Source organism: Monodelphis domestica, chromosome 4, assembly GCF_027887165.1.
Source record: "Monodelphis domestica isolate mMonDom1 chromosome 4, mMonDom1.pri, whole genome shotgun sequence".
Classification (NCBI taxonomy): domain Eukaryota; kingdom Metazoa; phylum Chordata; class Mammalia; order Didelphimorphia; family Didelphidae; genus Monodelphis; species Monodelphis domestica.
Window position 1 is genome coordinate 75,766,979 of NC_077230.1, and position 26,639 is coordinate 75,793,617.

The 26,639-nt window shown below is 39.2% G+C and overlaps 1 protein-coding gene and 1 long non-coding RNA gene across 2 annotated transcripts in view; one reads left to right on the top strand and one right to left on the bottom strand.

Annotated features, from left to right (window-relative positions):
• Positions 1 to 26,639, bottom strand: part of DRD3 (dopamine receptor D3) — a 70,549-nt gene that overhangs the window by 9,994 nt on the left and 33,916 nt on the right. The window contains exons 4-6 of the mRNA XM_001368407.4: positions 20,611 to 20,753; positions 8,886 to 9,082; positions 2,072 to 2,152 (exon numbers count right to left, since the gene is read on the bottom strand). Of these exons, the coding sequence (XP_001368444.1) occupies positions 2,072 to 2,152; positions 8,886 to 9,082; positions 20,611 to 20,753 (421 nt within the window). The remainder of the gene's footprint in view (positions 1 to 2,071; positions 2,153 to 8,885; positions 9,083 to 20,610; positions 20,754 to 26,639) is intronic.
• On the top strand, positions 984 to 26,390 carry LOC103105954 (uncharacterized). The gene is made up of 3 exons (XR_467167.2): positions 984 to 1,081; positions 2,058 to 2,239; positions 24,191 to 26,390. It is a non-coding gene; the product is annotated as an uncharacterized LOC103105954 (long non-coding RNA).

Here is a 26,639-nt window from a genome sequence, read left to right on the forward strand (position 1 = left end):
CAGAGGTTCAACCCTTCACCATCGCTGGATTTTCAAAGCTCCATTTCTAATGAGCTCTTGGCTTGATAGTTGGAAGAGAAAGAAAACCCTTCCTCCTTTTCGAGCTCAGGTTCCATGAGAGCGCTTTGTGCTTCGATGGGAGTATGATGTTTCAGTGGGAGAGTGAGTTTCTAGTAGCCTATGATGTTGTTTTATGTTATCCTCTGATTTAGTGAATAAATAGAATACTTCATTCACGAAGCAACAAATTTGTCTTGTCTTTCGGAATTAACTTTAAATTTACCTGAAAAGAATGTTTTCCTTTCCTCTTCCTCTGCCTTTCTGTTCCACTCAGACAATCTTGGCTTCTGATTCCATTTTCTCTAACATTCATGGGGGGCCTCAATTCAGGGCCTTAACTTCATTCTGACCCAGTCCTTCACCCCTACACCCATCTAAGAAATATTCAAGTATTATAATTTGATGTTGCCTACTATAATGAAAAAAAATCAGAAAGGATTTCAGATCTGGAATATATTATGTATGTGTGTGTGCATTCAGTTATTCAGTTGTTTTTTCAGTCATGTCCAACTCTTTGCGATCCCTTTTGGGGTTTTCTTGGCAAACATAATGGAGTGGTTTGCCATTTCCTTCTCCAGCTCATTTTACAGATGAGGAAACCAAGGCCAACAGGGTTAAGTGACTTGCCCAGGGTCACATAGCTAAGTGTCTGAGACCACATTTGAACTTAGGAAGTCAACCTGACTCCAGACCTGGCATTTTATACACTGTGCCACCTAGCTGCCCCTAGATATTTCCAAGCTTATGTATACAAATATAATGGGAAAAGGATAGAGATAGAATAAGATTTAAGAGAAGTGGAAGGCTGTCTTTAAGGCACATACTAGGAACTCAAGGGAAAGGATTTTAGCAAGCAGAAAGCAGAGGAGGAACAGTTAGGAAGTGACAACTGCTAGAGTTGTGACTTCCTGTAGAAGGTTGAGATCTTCCTGTCCAGAAGGGTGGAGGAAAGGCAGACTTGTCAGAGCTCATCTACCTCAACATGACTATGGAGGAGTAAACCCCTAAATCATCTTTGGAGGTACTCTATTTGATTCTGAGGGTCATAGATAGGCAGCTTAGTCAGCTTTGGGGGAACACCTAGATAGAAATAGGGAGCTGGTAAGTTAGCCAGAAGACTCAAAGGCTCCCTCTTGCCAGGGACATGGAGGTTTGTGGAGAGCTAGCTCCATCTCTTAGAGTTAGGGACCCCGTGTTCTGATCCTCAGTTGGCATCCCCTCATAATAAGAGAGAGACTGTTTTTTATATATCAATGGTCTCCAAGGCACTTGCGGGACTGGCTCAGTAAGAGAAAGTGATTCTGTTTCACTCTCTAACTGGAGGTTAGAATACCCAGAGATCATGGCTGGGTATTCAGGGGAATCCCTAAGTGGAAAGTACTCTATCCACTCTGGGGCTGGGTCTCCCCTTTCTATCTTTTTTTTTTACAAGTTCATATATAGGGACAGAGTGTAGGTACTCTAGAATAATGGTACAGAATGGGTATAAGCATAATTCCTGCTTCTAAGGGAAATATTTCAAGGTTAATACAATAGATAAAGAGCTATTGTATTTTTTATATTATCCTAGAAATTTTTAATAATGGTGGCAAATACCTACAGAAGATGGTGATACAATGGATAAAGTGCTGGGCACAGAAGTAGGAAGACCTGAATTCAAATCTAGTTGTTCTTTGATTCCTAGTCAAGTAATTTTCTTCTGTTTACCTCAGTTTCCTTAACTATAAAATGGGGATAATAGTAACATCTAGCTCCAAGAGTTTTTGTGAGGATGAAATGAGATATTTGGAAATTGTTCCTGCCATATTGCGGGCACTACATGAATGTATATTCCCTTCCTTCCCTTCTCTTCTTTCCCCTTTGGCAAGCATACACCTCCCTGTTTTATATATCACTTGAAATTAGTTATCAGAAGGTTGTCAAACAACGTTGTTGCTGTTATTTCATCTTTAGAGGAATGATTGTAAAGAAACATCTTGTTCTTGTTTTGTTCAAAGAATGGCCTACTTACTGTTTTCCCTGTGGTCTCTGATGAAGGAAATCTGGACCTCATTGAGAAATGCCGAATTGCATGACGCCGCAGAAAGATAGACTGGTATGGGATGGAAAAAGAAGAGAAATTAAAGCATAAAATAAATTCCTCCAAGCATGAGAGTGACATAGAGTTAACTCAAAAAAGGTAAATGATCATTACATTGGCAAAATTCTTAGCCTTTTGTCATTAAAAAAAAATTAGAGCACTAAGGCTAAATTCGAAGCTTTTAGTTCACATATCAACTTCAGTGATCAGAATGGCTCTCATATTTACTTGCACATCCTAGGGTCAACCGTATCTTCTCTCTAGACCTCAGTCTTCTTATCTATGAACTGGGAGCCTCTTTATAAACGACCTAATATTCTTCTCATGGGGTGATACTTAGCCAAAAAAAAAAAAACAAACCTCATCATATGCTTAGAGAAGAGTCCCTGAAGGGCTTATTCTTTCCTAGAAGGAACCTGTTTTGAGGTCCCTGAAGCATACCCTTACCTAGGAGGAAAATGTTTCAAACCCTCCAAAGCAACCCCTTTCCACTCATGAAACTTGATTCCTCTTTCCCCCTATTCCCCTGCCAGGATCCTGTCTTGAAATGCTTTTCCAATTATTTTCAGGAAATATGAGAGAAAGAAAAAGATGACACTTTTTTAAAATTTCCTAGGTCAGATGGGAGTAAATCCCAGCATATCTCCAATCCCTCTCCTCCTCCCTATCCATTCTTAGCTATTGGTTGTTTTACTCTGTGTGGTGTTTTTTTTTTTTGCTATTTTAAGATAATAGAGGGGCTAGGCTTGAAGATAACCTCCTAGCCATCTTCTGAGGAATTCCTCTTGCATTTGTATTGTTATTAATAATAATTTATTGACACATAATTTATTGACATAATTTATTTTGACACAAGTACAAATGCTCAGATGAATCCCTTTACAAATCAATCATTTTTTAATTAGCAAGGTAGAATGCAATGAATTAATAAGCAACAAAACACTAATTTCTGCTGCATCCTTTTTCAGGTCTGTCCATAGTTCCAGTACATTCTCCTTTCCCCTCTTGTCTCCTCCTCTCCTTCCCTTCATCCTTTCATTGTACTCAACGTATATAGTTCTGTTGCTATAGATATCATTTGTCACTTCTCATTGGTTCTTCCACATTTCCTTCTATACCTAGCTGATTTGGAGCTCTAGGGAAGAAAATTAAATTGCACCCACATCCTTGGCATCATAGATACATGTTTTATACATTTTTCTGCCTGCTTCAGTTTGTACACCCAAGATAAATGCCTCATTTGTCTTACCGTTGTATGATTTATTTCCTTACGAGCTTCAGATATATACCTATATGTATACATATATATCTATATGTGAATATACATATATGTGGATAGCTATCTATAGCTATATAGAGATGTATGTCTTCTCTCTCTCTCTCTTTCTCTCTCTCTCTCTCTCTCTCTCTCACTTTTCATAGCACTGGAATATTCCATTATATTACCATACCATAATTTATTCATCTGTTCAGCAGTTGTTGGACATATAGATTGCATCTAATTTTTTTTACCATTATAAATAGAAGAGTTATAAATATTCTTGTACAAACAGGTCCTTTTTTTCTTTTTAAGATTAAAAAAAAAGAATTCTAGCAATGGAATCACTGGATCAAAAGGCATGATTAGTTTGGTTTCTCAATGCAATGCCATATTATTATCTACAATGTTTGCACTAGTCTATTGTCCAGTCAAAAATGTATTAGAGGGACAGTGAGGTGGCTCAGTGGATAGAGAGCCAAGTGTGGAAAAACAAGGTCCTGGGTTCAAATCTAGCTTCAGACACATCTTAGCTGTATGACCCTGGTCAAGTCACTTAATCCCAGTTGCCTAGCCCTTACTGCTCCTCAATCTTTGAACAATATTTAGTATTGATCCCAAGTCAGAAGATAAGGGTTAAAAAAAAAGTTATTAGAGTCTCTTTTCTCACAGCTTTGATAACATGTGGTTTCATTAGTCTTTATTATTGTTATCATAGGACTGCTAGGTAGCACAGGGAATAGAGTGCCAAGCTAGAGTCAGGAAAACTCATCTTCCTGATTTCAAATCTGACTTCAGACAGTTCCTGGCTGTGTGACCCTGGACAAGTCACTTAACCCTGTTGGTCTCAGTTTTCTCATCTGTAAAGTGAGCTGGAGAAACAAGTGGCAAACCACTTTTTTGTTTACTTTGTCAAGAAAATCCCAAATGGCATCAGGAAGAGTCAGACAAGACTGAAAATGATTGAACAACAACAAATATTTAAATAAAAGAAAGAGTCTTCCCCACACCTCTCATTCACTCAAAAATAACAACATATATACATGACAAGAGGAAAAGTGTTAAAGGGAATACTGGAAAACTAGCTTTTGGCCCATAATCTAGAGGTTTCAGCAATATAGCCTTTCTCCTGAAATATCTCCTGTCTGATCTGAGCCCTGGCCCCCTTGTTTGTGGCAGTCTCTTCTGCCATTACTCTTGGTTCCATTTGGCTTTTTCTAGTGTCAGTCCAACCGGATCTAGGTTCCTTTCTGTGTCTCTCTCATTCACAAGTTGGTCTGACTTTTAAAGGTCACTCAAATATACCTGACCTATCACTCTTTATCCCATTGTCTTGTTCCTTTCTGAGTCATTCAAGAGACTAATTGGCATCTCATGAAAGATCAATCTGTTACGGCCAAATCTTCTACAGTTAATTTAACACAGGAGTTCTTAACCTGTCCTCTGTGAACTTCATTTAAAAAACTTAAAAAAAAAACCCAACTGTTTACCATAGGTAACCAACTGGTTACCTTTACAATTTTCTGTAATTTCTTCTATACATTTAAGAACATTTTTCCGAGATGGGTCTGTAGACTTCATCAGACTATTAGAAGGGTCCCTGACACAGAAAAGTTTAACGACCATTCTGTTCCATGCATTTCATAGGTTATTTTGGCCATTTCTTGGAAATTTTCTTTGATAGTTTCTTGAAATCAGATTCTCCCAAGTTCTTTTAAATTCCATGAGATGAAAATAACCTTGAGACTATATTTTATTTTCTAGGCCTATAACTCTGGTGTCTGTGTTTCTTCAATAGTTTTGCTCATTCGATGTTTTGTTTTGTTTTTTGTTTTTGAGCCAATATTTCCAGCTGCTCTATTTATGGGTTCTGTTTTCTGTTGTAGCCAGTAAAATCTATAGATTCTGGAGAAATTTCTTACTGTGGTCTTAATGTTGGTAATGATTTTCTGCATGATTTCCTCTCATTCTTTTTTGGTATTTAAATTTTCAGTTGATCTCATGTGGTTTCAAAAAAGCTTTTTTTTTATGTTCTCCTTTTAGTTGATCTTGCTCTTTTCTTACCTAATTTCTCTGAACAAGTTATTTATCCTGTCCTTTGAGATACCTTGAATTGTTTCTTTATCCATCTCTGTTTTTGATATCTTAGATGATTTAGACATCCACTAATACTCTGGTATTAGACTGGCACATTTATTTATTTATTAGACCTTTACCTTTTGTCTTACAATCAATATTGAGTATTGGTTTCAGGGCAGAAGAGAGGTAAGGGCTACACAATGGGGGTCAAGTGATTTGCCTAGGGTCACACAGCTTAGGAAGTATCTGATGTCAGATTTGAACCCAGGACCTCCTGTCTCTGGACCTGGTTCTCAATCCACTGAGCCACCCAGCTGCCCCTGGACTGGCACATTAAAATTTTTTTTTCTCATCTTAAATTTTGCTTGCTTTTTGTTTTCTTGTGTGTGTGCGTTTTAGGCATGTCCCTTCTCTTTGGTTTCTATATTTACTGTGTTTTGGGTGTTGAGGCATGAAGTACTTAACTCTCATCATTCATCTTTCTCCAATAGCCAGGATCTCTGCTTTTTATTGTTCTTCCTTGTCTGCTCTTATGGGTAGCTTCAGTGCTTCCTGTAGGAGGTTTTCAATTTGGAAATATCACTTGTCTCACTTCATTAACATATCCATCTTCCCTTCCTTCACCTGTTTTTGTTTATTTTTATTTTTTTAAATATTTATTTTTTTATAAACATTTTTCCATGGTTACAAGATTCATGTTCTCTCTCCCCTCTTTCCTCCCCGCTCTGGGAGCTGACAAGCAATTCCACCAATTCTTTTTAAACTCATTTCTTTCTCATGCCTTACCTTCAGTAGCAGCCCTTTCAATTTTTTTCTCTTCAAATTTCAGGCTCTGGTCATCTTTGCAATTTCCAAACCCTCCAAATCTCCTTATTCAGAATTTCATTTTCGTACTCTCCTTCAATTCACGTCTTTCACCTAGAAGCTGGTCTCCTATTGATAAGCCTTTCTATTCTTGTAGAATCTGAGATTCCAGTAGGACATGGCTGTGTCAATGCAACTGACAATGTAGGCCTTGTTCAACTTTCATCTGATACTTATCAAATGCTGCTTAATGCTTAGTAATACTTGTTAATAAGTGTATACGTTATTTTACTTCCCGTGTATAATGTCATAATATGATACAGTAAGGCCTTAAAGCAGAGGTGCCATAGTCAGGGATTAGGGAATCCCTAGTCAGCTAGAACTAGAATAAAATGTAATTAGGAAAGGTGTACAAAAAAAAATTAAAAATACAATGCAACATAGATAGTGTCGATTTGTGATTTTCTAAGCCAATATGCTGCCTACAGAAATTCCTTTTTCTTTGAGTTTTGCACTATAGCCTTAGATATCATTTTACAGGTAAGGAAAATAAAACATAAAGAAATAAAAGAGCTTGTCTTAAATCACACAATGAACTAATGACAAAACCAGAACTAGAATTTGTGGAAATCTTATGGTTTCTAAAATGGAGCTTTTCCTTTTATCCTACTGTTTTACTTCCTCCATTAGATTGCCAACTCCTTCAAGGATATCTTATATCCCATTGTATACTACATAGCACCTAGTACATTAGCTTTTACATAATGAGAATTAGGAGAACCTTTAGAGAATATGTAATTCAACCACCAGAATCTTAAGAGAGACAGACAGAGACAGAGAGACAGAGACAGAGACAGAGACAGAGAGAAACAGAGAGAGAGAGAGAGAGAGAGAGAGAGAGAGAGAGAGAGAGAGAGAGGGAAAGAGAGAGACAGTCAGACAGAGAGACAGACAGACAGAGAGACAGAGACAGAGACAGACAGAGAGAGAGAGAAAACTATGCCCTAGAAAGATAAGGTGATTTACGCAAGGCTTTTCTTGATAATAAGAAGCAAAGTCCAGATTCAAGCCTAGGTCTTATTCCAGATCCAATTCTACTGATCCCACGAGGGTCAGTTGTCTGGGTTATCATCATTACCCTCTGATAGGAAGGCCTCTTGTGAGTTTATATAGTGTTTACCATGTCCAGGCACCTGGCAGGCACTTTTACAAGGATTTTCTCATTGGACCCTCTCAACAACCCTGGGAGGCAGGTACTATTGCTATCTCTACTTTATAGATGAGGAAACTCCAGTTGTTTAGTCATTTTCAGCCTTGTCCAACTCTTCAGGAGCCTATTTGGAATTTTCTTGGTAGAGATGTTAGAGTGGTTTGCCATTTCCTTCTCCAGTTCATTTTACAGATGAGGAAACTGAAGCAAACAGAAGTAAGTGACTTGCCCACGGTCACGTAGCCAGTAAGTATCTGAGAACAGATTTGAACACAGATCTTCCTGAATTCAGGCCTAGCATTCTACGCACTGTATTACCTAGCTGCTTATAGCTACATGGTAGCAATTTCTCTCTATCTCATTTTGGGTACAATTAGAAATGTACCCTAGACATAATTTCTTTTCGGAGCCTGGAAGCAGCATTTTTCTGGCACATCATGAATATAACCTCTTTCATCCATTAGGCCATTATTTTTTTACAGTGGCAGGTTTTGACAGGAAAGAAAATTGCCACTGGCCTCATCAACTCTTAAAAGGTGTCCCAAGATGAAATTCTCATTTATGTTACGAAATAGTTTCTTACAATAAAGATGATAAATTTTCCATTTGCATATCATCTTAAGGGTTAAAACATGTTATAAACAGCTCTTTAAAGAGGATATTATGATTATTATTATCCCCATTTTGCAGGTGAGAAAACTGAGGCTTAGCCAAAGTGACTTATTAAAGCATATATCTATACATTGGGTCAGGGGCAGAGTTGGGACTTGTGCCTAGTTTCTCTGATTCCAGGACTAGTGTTTCTTCTGCTACTTCCTGTTTTCCATTCCTCAGTGAGAAGAAATAGAACAACCAGACCCTGACTAATATCATGCCTGCTAAAGGTGGGTTCATTAGTACTATTGTTGGATTCCAGTGATTTCTTCCATTCTTTGGGGATGGCTGTTCTGCTTCTGATGTGCAGTTGGCATCTACTGTTGTTGTTTAGTCATTTCTACATTCTACATTTCTACATTTCTACATCTGCTCTTCAAAACCCCCTTTGGCAATTTCTTGCCAGAGATACTAGAGTGTCTCGGCATTTCCTTCTCCGTCTCATTTTACAAATGAGGAAACTGAGTCAAACAATGATTTTTTTTTTTTGCTCAGGATCACATGACTAGTAAGTATCTGAGGCTAGACTTGAACTTCAGAGGATGTCTCCCCGACTTCAGGCCCAAAGCTCTCTCTATGTGCTACCTAGCTGCCCTGAGCATCTATTAGATGAGAGAATAGGATTTGTACTTGAGTCTGCAAGCTAGCAGACCAGAATGTTGACTGATAGAAGGCAGCCTATAGGACCAGGTGGTGCTCCCCTCCCCTGTGACATCTCTGAGCTCTAAAGGGGTTCTTACTTGTGGGGGGTAGCCAGGTTTGACGCTGATGCACTGACTGTTCTGCCGAGTGAGAATCCTTTTCCTCCTCCTTCGTCTCAGCACCACGTAGATCCGAGCATAGACAAGGAGAGTCACCACAAAGGGCAGGTAGAAGGACACCACTGAGGAGTAGATGACAAAGTCTGGGTTGGAGATGGAACAGACGCTGGGATCCCCTGTGAAGATGAGAAAGAAAAGAACCATTTGCAGACTTTTAACAGAGATGGTGTGTAGATCTGGGAATAGCAGAGAGTACAAATGCCAACAAGCAGCTGTCCATTCTGGATCTCAATGAAGGTTCGCAAAGGAGCCCGGTTTCTGCTCAGATTGAGATGTTTGAGGGAAGGGGAGCCTCATTAATGGACATCGTTTTGGGGGATTCACAGAATAGACCAATGGGTTGACAGGAGTTGGCCAGGGCCCTCGTAGAGTCAGGAAAGAGAATGAATCCTTTTGTCTCCATTCTGTAGAATTCCAGTTACTCCTCCATTTGGGGTCATCACATCATTCTACCACTCAAGTGGGGCTGTTTCTTGTGTTTGGTCACAGTGTTTCTTGGTCTCCATCTTGGCCCCTAATTATATACCACTTTCCTCCACAATCAAGACGTTTATGGCAAGAACACCCACATTCTATGTACATGTGGGATTGTCCTTTTTTTCCATCCTATTTTTACTGGGTAGAGGTAGAGCAAGGTAGTAGTACTATATTTGATCTGGTTATAAAATAGGGTGCATGATTTCCTTTTACTATTTGTAGACTGGGTAGAAGGACCTCATTCCATCTAGCAGGTCCTCAGAACACAGGCATATGGGGTTTTTACTTTGCTGCATTTGTAGAGATTGGATTTAAAAAACAAAACACCAAATTGGACATTTGTGGCAACCCTGCATGGACCAAGTCTATCGGTCCCACTTTTCCAAAAGCCTGTCCTCACATTGTGTCTGTGTCACCTTTTGGTAATTCTCCCGATATTTTCAACTTTTTCATAACTATGATATTGTTCTGGCGGATGATGGCCGGGGATCTTTGATGCTGCTATTGTAATTGCTTTGGGATGCCATGAGCCGTGCCCATATAAAATGACGAACTTAATCGATAGTGTTCTGAGGGCTCCATCTACCCTCTCCCTCTCTTCAGACCTCCCCATTCCCCGAGACAGAATGTTGAAATTAGGCCAATGAACAACCCGGCAATGGCTTTTAAGTGCTCAAGTAAAAGGAAGAGTCCATAAATGCAGCAAACTTCATTGCTGCCTTATTTTAAGAAATTGCCACAGTCTCCACAATCTTCAGCAAATATCTCCCTGATCCCTCAGCAGCCTTCATCACTGAGGCAAGACCCTTCACAGGCAACAAGATTACGCCTCTCTGAAGACTCAGATGACAGTGAGCATTTTTTTAAAGCAATAAAGCATTTTAAAATTAAGGTATGTACATTGTTTCTTTAGATATAACACGGTTGCACATAGACTATGGTTTACTGTAAACAACTTCTATATGCACTAACTGGGAAACTAAACAATTTGTGTGACTCACTTTATTGCAAGATTTGCTTTTATTGTGGTGACCTGGAAATGAACTCATGATCTTAGGAACAGCCCACACATCAAATCAAGTCAACACGCATTTATTATACACCTGCTGTATGCAAGGCACTGGGCTAAGCATTGGATAGGAACTAGACTTGACATTTCATTGTCAAAAGAAGCTTCCAGATGAGAGAACTCCCTCTATCAATGCAGGTTGGGACCTTTGCTACCACTCTGAACTTTAGAGATTTTCTTGATGTTAAAGTGACTTGCTCAAGGACATATAGTCAATATGTCAGAGGTGAGACTTGAACTCAGGCTCTGAGGCCAGACTTTTATTACTATACTACAGTTGCCTCTCTGCCTCAATGGCAGCTAGGTAATGCAGGGGATAGAGTGCCTACCCTGGAATCAAGAAGACCCAAGTTCAAATCTAGCCTCAGATACTTACTAGCTATGTGACACTGGGCAAGTCATTTCACCTCTGTCTCACTTTCCTTATCTGGAAAACTGTGGAGAATCCTATCTCTCAGGGTTGGTGTGCAGATCAAATGAGATATTTGTAAAGTACTTTCAGACCTTAAAGTTTTATATGAATGCTAGCTGTGAGGTTAGGTTGCACAGTGGTTAGAGCACACACTGGTCCTAAAGTCAAGAAGACCTGCATTCAAATCTAGCCTCAGATACTTGCTAGCTGTGTGACCCTAACCAAGTCATCTCACCTCTCTTTACCTCAGTTTCCTCATCTCTAAAATGGGATAAAACAATACCAACCTCTATGGATTACTGTGAGCTCAAAGAAGATATTTGTAATGCGCCTGCCACATAATACATGCAATATGAATTTGATGATGATGATAATACAAGAAATAATTAAGTAAAATCCATTTGATTGAAGAGGGCTCTGGGGAGAGAAATGGAGGAGAGAAATTGAGATGCAGCAAAGACACAGCCGAGCAAGCCAGTTTCTCTTAGAATATCTGTGTGTTCTCCAAATTAAAATCCAGCACTTAAAGGTATGAGGCTAGATTTGGAATTGGGCCCACTGTTGCTATCTGCTTCTACCTGGATATTTTCTTTTCCATACACCAATTCCCTCTTCCCTTCAATATTTCTAAACCTAAAGTGGAGGAATGGGATGAGAGGAACAGTTAAGGTTAGATGGACGGGAACAAAATCTTAGTGGACAAAGGGTAGGTCTGAGAATATGCAGAAAGGGATTTCGGATAATTATTGAAATTCTGATCTATATACTTACTCCAGATTTCTCTGGTCCTTATAAATCAGGAAAATTCATGGGAGAGGTCACATGCCCCAAGGAGCAGCAAAAGCTGTAGCATGGAGGTATGTCCCTTATAACAAGGGTCACTGGTCTGAAGAGTGGCCACCAAACCGCTATCTCCTGGTTTGGTTTTCTGGGGAACAGAGGGCTGAGTTGGCAACCACATATTCCATCAATAATCATAGCAATGGCTGATTTTTGGAGAAAAAGAAAAGAGCAGTGGGGAGAATTGGGAAAGATAGTAGTAACATAATTCTGCCAATAAAAATCAGCCTATAATCTATGGATGTTAGGATTTAGAGCTAGAAGGAATCTTGGAAATTATCTGATCATGGGGAACATAGGATCACAGAATTTTGTGCTGGAAAGTGCTTTAGATATCCAGCCACTGCACAGAGGAGGAAACTAAGGTCTAGAATAGTGTCTTGTTCATGGTTATCCAGCTAGTAAATGGTTTCTGACTTCTGCTTTGGATTGATTTTTAATATTCACTGTCTGAATACCTTAAAGATTTAACCTAGAGAGGAATAAAAATGAGGGAACTGAGCTATTTTCCATTGTATGGGTTGATACTTCCAGGCCCTGAAAGGGATATTTAACAAAGCCACACTTATGAGCAATTTATGGTGCTGGAAAGGAAAGCTTGGGAAGCTGAGCAGAATCAAAAGAATCGCCTCATGGCCTCTTTGTTCTAAAAAAACCTCCAAGAAATTGGTGATCAAGTGACTGCAGTTTTAGGTTTTTGTAGAGCAAAGCACTGGGCTTTGATGTACCCAGATGGTCCATCAGAACAATGCTTTTTAAAATGTCTATTTGGCAAGGAGTGTGATGGGAGAATGGGAAACAATGGTACCCAGAGGAGCAGGCATGCCCACTTGAAGGCTGGGATGATGCAATGGAAAGAGCCCTAAATTTCAGATCATATATTTAGACCTAGAAGTCCTTAACAAGCATTTATTAGGCATGTACTATATGCTCTACTTATCCTAAGGATACAAAGACATTCAAAATGGCAGTCAGCCCTCAAGGAGCTTATGTTCTAATTAGAGAACAACACTTTAACAATTAGGTATGTACAAGAGAGAAGGAAGAAGCTCTGAGACAGGAAGGCAGGAGAGTGCAGGTTCTCAAGGAGGAAAAAGTATGTACCACTTTTAAGTTTAATCTGCATTATTAACATTTTCTCCATCACTTTGCTAAGTCTAGATGATTAACAAAACAATAAATCAATCCCTGATTTGTAGTGTTTGCTCACAGTGAAAATTTAACAAGTAGCTCTCAGCTTTAATGAACCACTTGAGGAAGATGTTAGTATTTGGGGCTGAGAAAGACTTTGGGCAGATGATGGTAGGGAAACTAATAAACAAAGGTGAAGGGAGAGAGCATTCTGGACGTGAGGGACAGCCTAGGCAAAGGTCCAAAGATGAGAGATGGAGCGTTATGTTCTAGGAACTACAAATAGGTCACTAATCCAAGTCCCTTCAATTTACATCTGGGGAAATTGAAGTCTAAGATGGTTAAATGAGTTGCCCAAGATCATAAAGATAGTAAGCGGCATCTCTAGCATTCAAACTTGGACTTTTTGATTCAAAACTGAGTCCTTCAAGTTCAGTCATCTTTCCAGTGTGCCAAACTAGTATATCTGGATTTGAATACTGGCTCCGACATTGACTAGTCATACGTCCCATGGCTGTTGTGGGACCTTTTGGTAAATATGAGGCATTCTGTCACAGAGGAGCTCTATCTTTGATCACTCCCCCTCTCCCCCCATCTAAATAAAGTCCTCTGCTCAGTCCCTTTGGCAGTCATTGCATTCTCCATATGATATACTTCTCTTATGCCTGACAGCAGGTAACATGACCCTGGAGGATCTACACCAGTGAGTAGAGGAGGAGAGCCTGCCCTCCTCCCTTCCATCCCCTGATTGGCTGACCAGCCGGAACATCTGCTTTATCAGCAATGCTTCCATCCCCAACTCTGAGAGACCATCCTCTAGGTGTATCACACACACGTGGTGGTAGAGTCTCTGAAGTAGCCACTGTGCTAAGGTTTCTCTGGGGGACTCGTTTATCCTGACCAGACGGAGCAGCTTGGCACAATTTGCTTCTGTGTGGGCAGAGATTCAAATACAAGGCCAAGAGCCAATGTTGGGGATTCGTGCGCTTCACTCCAATTGTTTTCCATTTAAACCAATCCTATTAAATTCTCTGAAGGATTCCGCCAAGCATGACGAGGATTCTTCATGGACTTCTGGGATGCCTGCCAGAGAAACTAAATACCGTTTGACCTTCCACATCCCAACTCAGGACATTTTCTCTGGCTATCTCTCATGCCTAGAAGGTTCTCCCTCCTTGTCTCTACCTTCTGGTTTCTCTGGCTTCCTCCAATTCCCAATTACAACCTAACCTTCTCTAGGAAAATGTTTCTGACTCCCTCTGAATTCTAGTAATTCTTTCTACAGATTATCTCCAATTTATCTTGTATATATCTCTTGTTTGCACACAGCTGTTTGTATGTTCTCTCCCCAGTAGATTGTGAGTTCCTTGAGGGCAGGGACTGTCTTTTGCCTGTTTTTATATCCTTATTCTTGATATCATGTCTGGCACATAGTAGATACTTAATAAATGTTTACTGGCTGACTGACATGGTCTTGAAGGAGTATAGAGATCCTTCTACTAATAACAGTGGTGCAAGAGTATGGTGAGAGAGTGTCCCAAAGACCTGCCTTCAAGTTTTGTTTTTGCTCCATACTGGCAGAGTCACACACACACACACACACACACACACACACACACACACACACACACACACACTATAGATGTGCACTATATTTAAACCTCCTATCTGGTCCCTTCTCTGTTTAGCCTTCTTCTGTATCACTGCCTTTCCAGATCCAGCCACACTCACTTATTTGCACACCTCCTCACATAAAACACTGCCTTTCCTGCCTCCATGATTTTGCTCTGGCTGTCTCCAAGACCTGGAACACTCTCTCCTCATCTCTACATCCTATAATCCCTTCAAGACTCAGCCCAAGTTCCATCTTCTCTAGAAGCTTTTTCATCTTTCCAGCTGCTGGAACTTTCCTTCCATTGACTTTGCTCATATAAAATGGTAATGCACACATATATATGTATATCATACAATGTTGTCTTTCTCATTAGAATGTAAGCTCCTTGAGGGCAGGGAATTTTTCTTTCTTTTTTTTTCTTTGTTTTTTCTTTGTGTATTTCCAACATAACACAGTACCTAACAAAAAAGTAAGTACTTAAAAAAATGTTTGTTTATTGACTGGTTGATGAATTGACTTGACCACAAGAGGCAATGCAAGAGCCTGGTTTTTGGATCTGAGGTATGAGTTCAAAGGACCACATCTGGCCTCAGACACTCACTAGCTGTGTGACCTTAGTCACTTAACTTTAATTTGCCTTAGTTTCCTCCTCTGTAAAATGGACATAATAATAGCATTTCCCTCATAGGGTTTTTGTGAGGATCAAATGAGATAACATTTGAATAAGACACAGCAAAATGCACTGTCCATAGTAACTACTATGTAAATGTAATAATATAAATAAAATGAAAATAATATTGACAGTAATATTACTGTCAATATTATTTTTATTAATAATTTGTATGATGGTGTAAGGACCCTGGATCTGGGTCCCTAGTTTGGGATAGGGCTAATCTGCTTGAAGGAGAGGGCTTAAGTGACTCCATTTGTGGGAGTTCTAGGAATGAGGGCTTCTACAAGGAGTCATTGTCATTGCAAGACTCCAAAAAGGGAAAACCGAAATTCTGTTCTGTAGGCGCCTTCCCTGCCCCGAGCTTCTGACACGAGTCGCCGAATCTCTCTGAGCTTCACTTTTCTCTTCTGTAAACTAAGAATAATAGTGCCATCTGCTCTAGGAAGCCTTTCCTAGTCCCCCTCATGGTTAGGGCTCTCTCCCTCTTCAAACTGCCTTGTATTTACATATCTGTACACATGTAGTCTCTCCTTAGCAAAATGTAAACTTCCTGAACTCAGGCTTTAAAATTTTATCTTTGTATCTCTAGTGCCCTGTATATAATAGCTAATTAAGAACTATTTATCAAGGGGCAGCTAACTGGCTCAGTGAACTGAGAGACAGGTCTGGAGACAGTTGGTCCTGGGTTCAAATATAGTCTCATCTATTTCCTAGCTATGGGCAAGTCACTTAACTTCCATTTCCTAGCCCTTACCAGTCTTCTGCCTTAGAATCAATACTTAGTATCAGTTCCAAGACGGATGGTAAAGGTTTTATTTTTTATTATTATTTTATTTATTTATTTTTTAAAAGAAATGCTTGTTGAGTTAAATATAATTTCCTGGGTTCAAATTTGGTCTCAGACACTTCCTAGCTGTATGACCCTGGACAAGTCACTTAACTCTCATTTCCTAGCCCTTACCAGTCTTCTGCCTTAGAATCAATACTTAGTATCAGTTCCAAGACAGATGGTAAAGGTTTTATTTTTTATTATTATTTTATTTATTTATTTTTTAAAAGAAATGCTTGTTGAGTTAAATATAATTTCCTGGGTTCAAATCTGTTCTCAGACACTTCCTAGCTGTGTGACCCTGGACAAGTCACTTAACTCTCATTTCCTAGCCCTTGCAATCAGTATTTAATATTAATTCTAAGACAGAAGGTAAGAGCTTTTTTTTTTTTTTTGAAATTTTTATTTAATTAGTCAATTTAGAATATTTTTCCATGGTTACAAGACTCATGTTTTTTCTCTCCCCTCCCTCCACCCTCCTCCCATATCTGATGTGCAATTCCACTGGGTTTTACATGTGTCATTGCTCAAGACCCATTTCCATATTATTGATATTTGCACTAGGGTGATCGTTTAGAGTCAACATCCCTAATCCTATCCCTATCGACACATGTGATCAAAGCTTTTTTTTTTTTTAAAGAAAGAAATGCTTGTTGACTTGGATATGGTTTCTATCAGGGAAATTCTGGGCAAACTTTAAAAGATTATATAAACTTGGGTAATAAAAATAACATTATTACTGTTGCAGTAATGATAATAAAATAGTTACACTATCCCAGGTTAAACAGACATATATAATAACCTGCCCCTCTCAGAAGGAACGACAGTCACTTGGATTTTAGTGCCTGGGGGGTTTCAGGGCATGTACGAGTGTGTTATGTGTCTCTTTCTAGGGAATTTTTTTTGAAGGATGAGTTCAAGGGCCTCTGAGCAAGGGACCAGTACTGAATATTAGAGGAAATGCTGCAGATATAGCCTAAGGGCAGAGTGATCCCTTCTAAAGACTTAGAAGGGAAGAGTTTGGTGGGTTTTTTTTTTTGTCTTAGAATCTATATTGGTATCAAGGCGGAAGAGCATCAAGAGATAGGCAATTGAGATTAAATGACTTATCCAAGGTCACACAGCTAGGAAGTGTATATGAGGTCAAATGTGAACCCAGAACCTCCCATCTCCAGGTCTGGTTCTAGCCACCTGGCTGCCCTCAAAAGACTCTTTAGTAACCTGGCTCAGCTCTCTCACTAATCTGTGCATCTTAGTGGACTAAAGGCTTGGAAGGGAATAGAATTGCTATTTGTATCACCAGACAGACTTATTTTCCTCTCTTTACCTAGTGTTAAGAAGGCAGGTGAGGAGATGGGGCTGAGGGCTATGAGCTTCTTGACAGCAGAGATTGTTTTTGCCTTCCTTGTATCCCTGGGGCTCAGTACAAAAATGCCTATACACAGAGGCACTTGTTGACTCAGGTAAGGCCTCTTATTAATTGGGTTCTCCCATTGTGCTCCTCTCAGCTCTTGGGTAATTTAGTTTTTTCTCTCTAGGATACGGTAGATCCTCAAATGTCAGACAACTTGGCTCCTGTTACTGGGATGGAATTGCTTTAGGTTCTGTTTCTCTGAGGGAAAGTGATTGTGGTGCCCTCACCCACTTCAGGGTAATGCATCAACCAATCAATTAATAAGCATTTAGTAAGCACTTATTATGTGCCCAGGACTGTGCTACTTCTAGGGATCTAAAGACAAAAAATATGACGCCTGCTTTCGAAGAGCTCACATTCTAATGGAGATGACACACAGATATGTCCATATGAGGTATATATCATGTGAAACTGACAGACAGCAAGTAAGAGACACAGAGAGAGACAGAGACTGTGTGTGTGTGTGTGAGAGAGAGAGAGAGAGAGAGAGAGAGAGAGAGAGAGAGAGAGAGGCATATATTGATGAAGGAAAGACAGAAAGATATACAAATAGATGGAGAAAGACAGGAGAAAACAGGGAGTGATATACACTATTCCTTTCTATAACAAATCCATACAACAGAGGAGAAATCCCCATCTCTCTAAATAAAATGTCTTCTCCTTCCCATCTCCCCTTTCTTAAAATCCCACTTCACATTCCTCCTGACTGTTCAAATCATCTTTATTCCTTCATCTCCCCCTATTTTCTCTTAGGAAGTAAGAGGAAGATAGGAGCAAAGCCATTCTTGCTTTCTTAAAGCTGACTGCCTCCTTTCTAGCTAAGGGCTTTCTGGGAAAGAAGATCATTTCCCTAGATGACACACCATCACAATTAGCTTCACAAAGGAGGATTTCCCTCAGGAGCATTCATCTGCTTTTCATATTACATGTTCACATTATATCTAACACCCTGGAGGAAAAAAAATCTGTGACCTTTTCCTTGATGCTCCCCATGCCTTTGGGAGTCTCTCATTTCTGCCTCCTGGTTTCCGTCTTCCTTCAAATCTCAACTAAAACCCCACCTTCCTAGAAGTCTTTCCCAATCCCCTTTAATGCTAGTGTCTTTCCTTTGCCAATTATCTCAGTTGTTTCTGACTCTTTATGAACCCATTTAGAGTTTTCTTTGCAAAGACAGTGGAATGGTTTGCCATTTCCTTCTTCAGCTCATTTTATATATGAGGAAATTGAGGCAAACAATTGTCAAATTGACAAAAAAGTGTCAAATTATTGCCCTGTGTCATATAGCTAGTAAGTGTCTGAGGCCAGATTTGAATTCAGGTCCTTGCTGCTGATTATCTTCAATGGACTTTGCATATAACTTGCTTGTATATCATCATTTTCCTGTTGTCTACCCCATTAGACTGTGAGCTACTTGAAAGCAAGAGATTAAGAGATTCTTTTATTGTATTTCCATTGCTTAGCTCAGTGCCTGACACATAATCATTGCTTAATAAATCCTTGTTGAAGGTCTACTGGGTGCTTCAGTGGATAGAGAATCCAGCCTGGAGATGGGAGGTCCTAAGTTCACATATGACCTCAGATACTTCCTAGCTGTGTGACCTTGGGCAAGTCATCTTTCCCCCAACCACTCCCCACCAGTTGCATAGCCCTTATAGCTCTGCTGGTATAGATTCTAAGACAGAAGGTAAGGAGTTAAAAAATGTTTGTTGATGACAATCACCCTCTAAATTTGCACTTGCTTGGTCCCAAGAAGCTGACTCTAGCTATTGAACCCTAATCAATTCTATACCTTAAAACTGGTGTTAGTTGGGAAATTAGTGCCAATGTACACATAGTATCTATGTGATTTTTATTGGGTAAAAAGGTAGCAATATATAAATGGCATCACTGAGAATCATTGCTTTCATGATGAATTCTTTGTAATATACGTTTATTCCAACAAAAAAACCAACTTTGCCTTGTTTATTAGTATCCATTTGTAACTTAGTTTGAATTTATTCAACTCAATCAACCAAAAAAAAAACCAACTGTAAAAAAGCTAGTTTGCATCCCAGGTCTGTATCTTACTAGCTGTTTGATCTGGCACAAGTCATTTCACTGGCTTTAGGCTTTGGTTTCCTGGTCTAAAAAAGGAGGGCCCATGTCTACAGTCCCTTAAATCTATGTTATGCTATGATATTTTTACTTTAAACATTTAGCAAGTCTGGTATTACTAACTGGGCCAGGACTTTTCCTGCCCCTCTTCCCAAGATTTCTGGAAATTTCTGTATGCTTGTTGAATATTTTCTTCTAACGGCAAAGTTCTTGGAAACAGAATAGGTATGTAATAAGTGATTGTTGATTGGTTGGTGGGTTGAACCGGATCAGAAACTTCTTCAACTTTGACTACCAATTAAAGCCCATTATATTGGAGGTTACCTATTTGTAACTTTGCATTTATATAGTGTTTTAGGATTACTGCAGAGGATAAAATGATAGGTTTAGAATCAATAAGGTTGCCAATTCTGCCTGAGGCATGAGTTGCATAACCCCAAGTAAGTCACAGCATTCTCAGCCTCAATTTTCTCATCTGTAAAATGGGGAAAATAATAGCACTTGCAAAAATTAAATGAGATAATGTATGTAAATGAACTTTAAAGCACTATATAAAAGTTGTTATTGTTATTATTTACAAACCTCTTTTCTCAAAACATTCCTGTGAGGTGAGGAGTACAAGTATCATTGTCTCCATTTACTAAGGAAATCGAGCAGGGAGTGTAACTATCAGCTCTCCTCACCACTTTTAAGACCTGCATTATTAGCATTTTCTCCATCACTTCCATAAGTCTAGCTAATCAATAAGACCATTAATAAATCAATCTCTGATTTGTAGCCTTTGATGATTTCCAAGCTGTGAAGGCTGACACTGGAGACATAATAATTAGCTCGAGCTGGCTCAAGCACATCCTTAAAACTGAGACTCGCATGAAGTCATTTGCCTGAGATCACATAGAAAGCAACAGAATTTGTTGGCTGCTCCAGCGCAGTGCTCTTTTCACGGCTCCTCACTGCACATGTACAGACACATTTATATGTACCTTGTATATAACTATTAGTTAGGCCTTTATTGCAAAGCAGCATCTTCATGACCTTAGCCAATTCAAATCTCAGGAGCTCTGAAGGATGAATTATTGTGGCTACTAACCTGTTGTGTTGAGGCCAAAGAGAAGAGGACACGAAACAGCAAATGCCAGAACCCAGACCACAGTGATCATGAAAGAAACCCGCCGGCAGGAGCTCTGGCCAGAGCTGTATTGGTAACGAACTGGCATGACCACAGCTGTGTATCTGAAAAAGAAAGGAAGAAAGAAAGAAAGAAACAGCTCCAGGATCTTAAAGCTGGAAGGGACCTTGGTATGCTTGTCCACCTGGACAAGAATTCCCCTCCAAATGTATTAGAAAAAGTGGCCCTCCAACTTTTGCTTTCAGACCTCCAATGAGAGGAAACCCATTAAGGTAGTCCATACACCTTTGGATGGCTCTAAATGCTAGACAGTTTTTCCTTAACTCAAGTCTAAATTGGCTTCATTGTAAGCTCCTTTGGCTTCCTCCCACTCCTTTCCACTCCCCTATCTCCCACTGCCCTCAGTTCTGCCTCAAGGGTCAAGATGAATCAGTCTATTTCCTCATCATGATAGTTGCACCAAAGACCAGGTTCAAAATGGCAACATAGATACAGGAGGGAAGAAAGTAAGAAGAATAATCAAATGACAATAGTCAATGTATATGTACAATAGAGATGGAAGAATTAATTAAGAAAAGAGTGATTAAATGATAGCAAAAAAATACAGATAAGTATGAGGATACATTGCACTAGATAGAGAAAATTAAATAATTAAAGAGAAACTGTCTACCCACATAACCATATAGAGCTAGAGGACCTCTTTTCTTCATCTGTCATCTCTTTTAACTCCAGTGCCTTCCCTCTGAGATTACTTTCAATTTATTCTGTTTCTATATTGTTTGTCCATTGTCTCTTGCATGTTTCCCTCATTAGATTATGATGTCCTAGAGGGCAGGGACCCTGCTTTGGCTTTTCCTTTGTATTCTGTGAATTTTAAAACTATTCCACCCTAATCAGACCATTCTTTAGAAGATCTGATTTAGCTATTTCCTGATCAATAACAATGGAGATACTTGGAATAACAGAATCAGGTCTCTACATTCTCCACCCTTCTTAGTTTAACAAGATTAGGAAGGTCTGCATCAAACTCAAAATTTAATTATCTGAGGAAATGGCCTTCAACAGACATGTGCAAAAAAAAAGGACAGACCTCTGGGCTGTCCTAAGTCAAGCTAAGTCATCATTGGTACAGATGAGATGCAGGAAAGTGATGTAAAACTGTCTATATAAGGCATGTCATTTCCTTTATCTTCCTCATTCCCCAGAGAGACTACTCTGGCTGGCAGCATGCTAGGCATTCTGACATCTTGGTGTGGTGGTGGCTATTGTCTGAGTTTGGTGGTGAGTTTTGCCCTGGAGCTGATTTCAGGTCCAGCATCTTGGCTGAGCCCCTTTGGAAATCAGGCTGATTCTTTCCTCCTTCATACTTCAAAACCTTATCTCCTAATCTCCCCACTTGGTACCAGCCAGGCGGGAGGTAGAAAACCTACTCTTTTCCTACTTCCTTCTCCTTAATCTCCTCCACTATCAATTAAAACAACATAAAATTTCCAGCTGATTTGTTTTTTTTTAATTAGGATTTTATAATTTAAATCCTTGGTGACAAAAATAATTATTACATTCAGTCTCAGTCATAATTTTACCCTTTACAATTCATAGCACTTTGCATACTTGGCTTTATGTCTGGTATGTTTTTTTCAATCATGTCCAACTCTTTGTGATGATCCCATTTGGACTTTTCTTGGCAAAGCCAGCAGATTGGTTTGCCATTTCCTTCTCTAGCTCATTTTATAGATTAGGAAACTGAGGTAAACAGAGTTAAATGACTTGTCTCATGTTATATAGCCAATTAGTGTCTGAGGCCAGATTTGAACTCGTGAATATGAGTCTTTCTGATTGCAGGCCCAGTGCTAGTTATGCTACTATACTACACTATACTAGCTAGTTGCCCCATCTGGCACACATTAGGCATTTAATAAGTGCTTCTTAAGTTGACATCTCTTACATCTAGTTAGCTGTTTCTTCCATCCCTATTCCTGCTGAGGAATCAGGTTGATAGTAGAGCTGTGGATCCTGCTTCCATTTCAGATTTATTCTGGCAGAGAAAGGGATGCCATTAGAACTTGAGCTCCTTAAAGGGCAGGTACCATTTCCTCTACTTTATATCCATAGCACAGGGGCTAGCATATGGAAAGTCTTTAATAAATACTTTTTGATTGACAAATTGGCATAGATATTACACTCTTCCAGAAAAAGTACCCATAGCAAGTATTCAAATACTGATCAAATTTTAATCTTAATTTTGGATATCATAGAAAAATCCAGAGGAGCTTTTATGAGTGGTTGAACTAGAGAGCCTAGGAATTCTCAACTATAACAATCCATGATGCTATTTTCCCTAATGGAAACATGAAGGGCATTTTCCAACCACAACTTAGAAAGAGTCAGTTGACATGCTTTTATTCAGCTGAAATACAATCTCTTTATATTTAAACATTGTTATTTATGTACCTCTCACACACATATCCAATTATTTACTGGATATAATCTATTTGGTAGGTCTACTATCATTTTAGATTTGAACATTTTAAAACCAACCATCTTTCCCCATTCTACAGTTTCTTGCCCAATAGCTGTCCTTCTTGTCTCTGATTTCTGTGAATGCTACTTTCATTCTTCCAGTTAGCTTCAGTCTCTGAGTCTTGACACTTCCCTCCCTCTCCCTCTTCCTTCCCAATTACTTCACATGTAGGCAGTTAACAAAGCTGTCCTCTGAAGTGTTTCTGGAATCTCTTCCTTCCCTAGTCCTTCTTCTCCCATTGCACTGTAGCACTTCAAACTTTCATCATCTTAAGTTGAAATGACAGCTATTTCTCCTAGCTAAACTTTCCCAACACCATCTTATTTAAAGATACAAGGGAACTTAGAAATCATCTAGTCCAAATCTCCTTTTCAGGAAAAGGACCTATTTGTACAAAGATATTCCTAGCAGCTCTTTTTCTGATGACAAAGAATTGGAAAGTGAGGAAAAAATTGTGTTACATGTTGGTGATGGAATACTGTTGTTCTATAAGAAGTGATGAGCAGGATGATTTCAGAAGAAAACTAGAAAGATCTACATGAAGTGATGCAGAGCAAAATAAGCAGAACCAGGAGAACAATGTGCATGGTAATAGCAATATTGTACAATGATCAACTGTGAAAGACTTAGACACTCTCAGCAATAAAATGATACAGGACAATTCTGAAGGACTTGTGACAGAGAATGCTATTCACCTCCAGGGAAAGCACTATTGGAGTTGGATGTAGATCAAAATCATGCTATTTTTCACAATAGTCAATTTATAGTTTTATTTTGGGGTTTTGGTTTTATATGAGTATTCCCTTACAACAATGACCAATATGGAAGTAAGTTTTGTATAGTAATACATGTATAAGCCAGATCAAATTGCTTACCATCTCTGGGAGTGGGGAACAAAGGGAAAGAGAGAAACAATTGGGATCTTAGAATTTTGGAAAACATGTTGAAAACTGTTATTACATGTAATTGGGAAAATAAAATATCTTTGAATACATTTTTTTAAACATCTCTCCTTTTCAGATGATAAAACTGAGACCCAGAGACTTGTCCAAGATCATGCTACTCCAGTAACTGTCAAGAAATGGGGTCATAAAGAGTCTGACACAACTGAAAAATAAATGAGGCCACAAAGTGTTCCACACAACTGAAAAACAACTAAATGACAATAAAACCTATGGCCTTAGATTTGAATGTGAGAAGGAAATGACAAACCATTCCACTATCTTTGCCAAGAAAACCCCAAAATAGGACCAAAAAGAGTTAGATGTGACTAAACAACATATCCTTTTGCCACTTAATCCCGGATTATCCTGTGATGTACTTTATTATTTTGAGCTGTTATTTTGCCTTCCTTGCACTGATGTCTCGTTTCTCCAACTAGAACCTAATCTACTTAGAGCAAGGAACTATGCCTCACACTTTTTCTTATCACTCATGGACCTAGCACAGTGTCTTAGGTACAAGAAGCACCAGCCTAGTGTTCATTTTTCTCTGTAAATCCAGGACTTGACATGCTAGGGTCTCTCTTTGCTGCTATCTCTCTTCCCTGTAACTTAGGTTTCCTCCACTCAATTTTGCCTATGGAAAAGAAAGCAGGTTTTAGCAGCAAGGTAAAGCAACTTATTTGATGCCAGATATGGCTTTAGACACTTAACTAGCTGTGTGACCCTGGACAAGTCACACAATCTTGTTTAATTCTGTTTCCTCATCTGTAAAATGATCTGGAGAAGGAAAGGGCAAAACTATGCCAGTAACTTTGTCAAGAAAACCCCAAATGGGGTCACAAAGAGTATGACACAACTGAAAAACAACTAGACAACAACAAAACCTATGGTCTTAGATTAGCATTTGAGTCATTTGTCTTCAGATGCCACATGACCCAAAACCACAGGACTCACAATTTCTCTTTCCATTAACTGCCCCGTAGTCCTTCCCAGGCCCCTTCTCCTTTGATTGATTTGTTATATACTGGTTGTATAGCTATTTCTAAGATTTCACATGAAAGTGAAATCTTCTTTGTGGGACTCTCTGGCTCCCATGTCATTGGCAGAGCTGAGATGACAGGCATACGCTGGAGCCAATAAATAATTGACAACTTTCCCGTGTAGTTTATTCCTCCCTGCTTCTGGGAAGATAAATAATTCAATTCAATTTAATACTAAATCTAGTCCCTTCCCACTAGAATGTTCCCTCTTATACAGCATACAATTAAATATAAGAGGAGGGAGGAAGGGAATAAGCCTTTATGCAGTCATCTACTAGGAAGCAAGCACTGTGATAGAGGAATGATCCAGAGACTTTGAAGGGCAGAGCCTGGAAGACATGCAGAGGTTTGCATCCACAGAAGGGGGTGGTGGAGGAGCCTTGGAAGCTTGAGGGAAGAGAGATTCCAAGTGGAAGACAGTTGATCTCTCTCTCTTGAGAAAGCCATGAGTGACAGGCTGATCAGAGATTTCTCTCCTGAGCCATTCAAATCCCTCATTGATCCTAACCACCATTTCCCCCCAAAGATACCAAGAAGTGTGGCAGAAATCCGAGAAGAATAAGAAGATCTCACACAGCTCCTGTGACACCCTGGGTCTGGACATTGGCTCTGCTGTGACAAAGACCAGGGGTCACCAACCTGAACCTCCCAGAGGCCAGGCTGGCAAGTCTGCATCTCTCAACTTTGGAGGGAAGGAAAAAAGACATTTTAGACAGACAGGGTCTTCCTTTCCCCTCTTTCCTATAAACTCCAACCTGCAGACATCTTTTTTATCTTGCCCCTAATCCCCATTTGTTAGAATAAAGTGTCAGTTATCTTAACTTGACTTCCTTGTCATATTGGAAGAGGTAGAGAACAGATTTCTCTCTCTTTCCCCAAGGGAAAAGGTTCACCCATTAAATCAGTTATTAGAGGGGAGTAAAGGCAGGGTTACTGGAGAGACATATTTGAAGAAGACTGAAGGGGGAATCCATGTCTCCCTCCTCCTACCTTCTGGGCATTTGTCATCTACTTTTCCTCCATTATACCCAAACCAACCCTCTAATATGGCACTATTACACTTAGCACCTTACAAATATTATTTCATTTGACTCTTCCTACAACCCTGCAAAGTGGGTGCTGCCCATTTTATAATTGAGAACACTGAATAACTCAAAAGTGATTGAGATGGGATTTGAAGTCATTTTCTGCTTCCAGATGTAGTACTCTATTCACTTTGCCACCTAGCCAACTCAAACACACACATATACGTATTTATACACACATATCTGTTATTACACATTTATTGTAAATTGAATCTCCAGATAATCTAGTGGTTATATGGATGGCTGTAATTGTTATATACATATAATGCACATATAACTAATGTATGGATACATGTATATACCTACATATATATATGTTATGTATTTGTTATAACCTGAGTCTATAAATAATCTATAAATGATATAGAAATCCCTAATATATACAGATAAGGCATATACA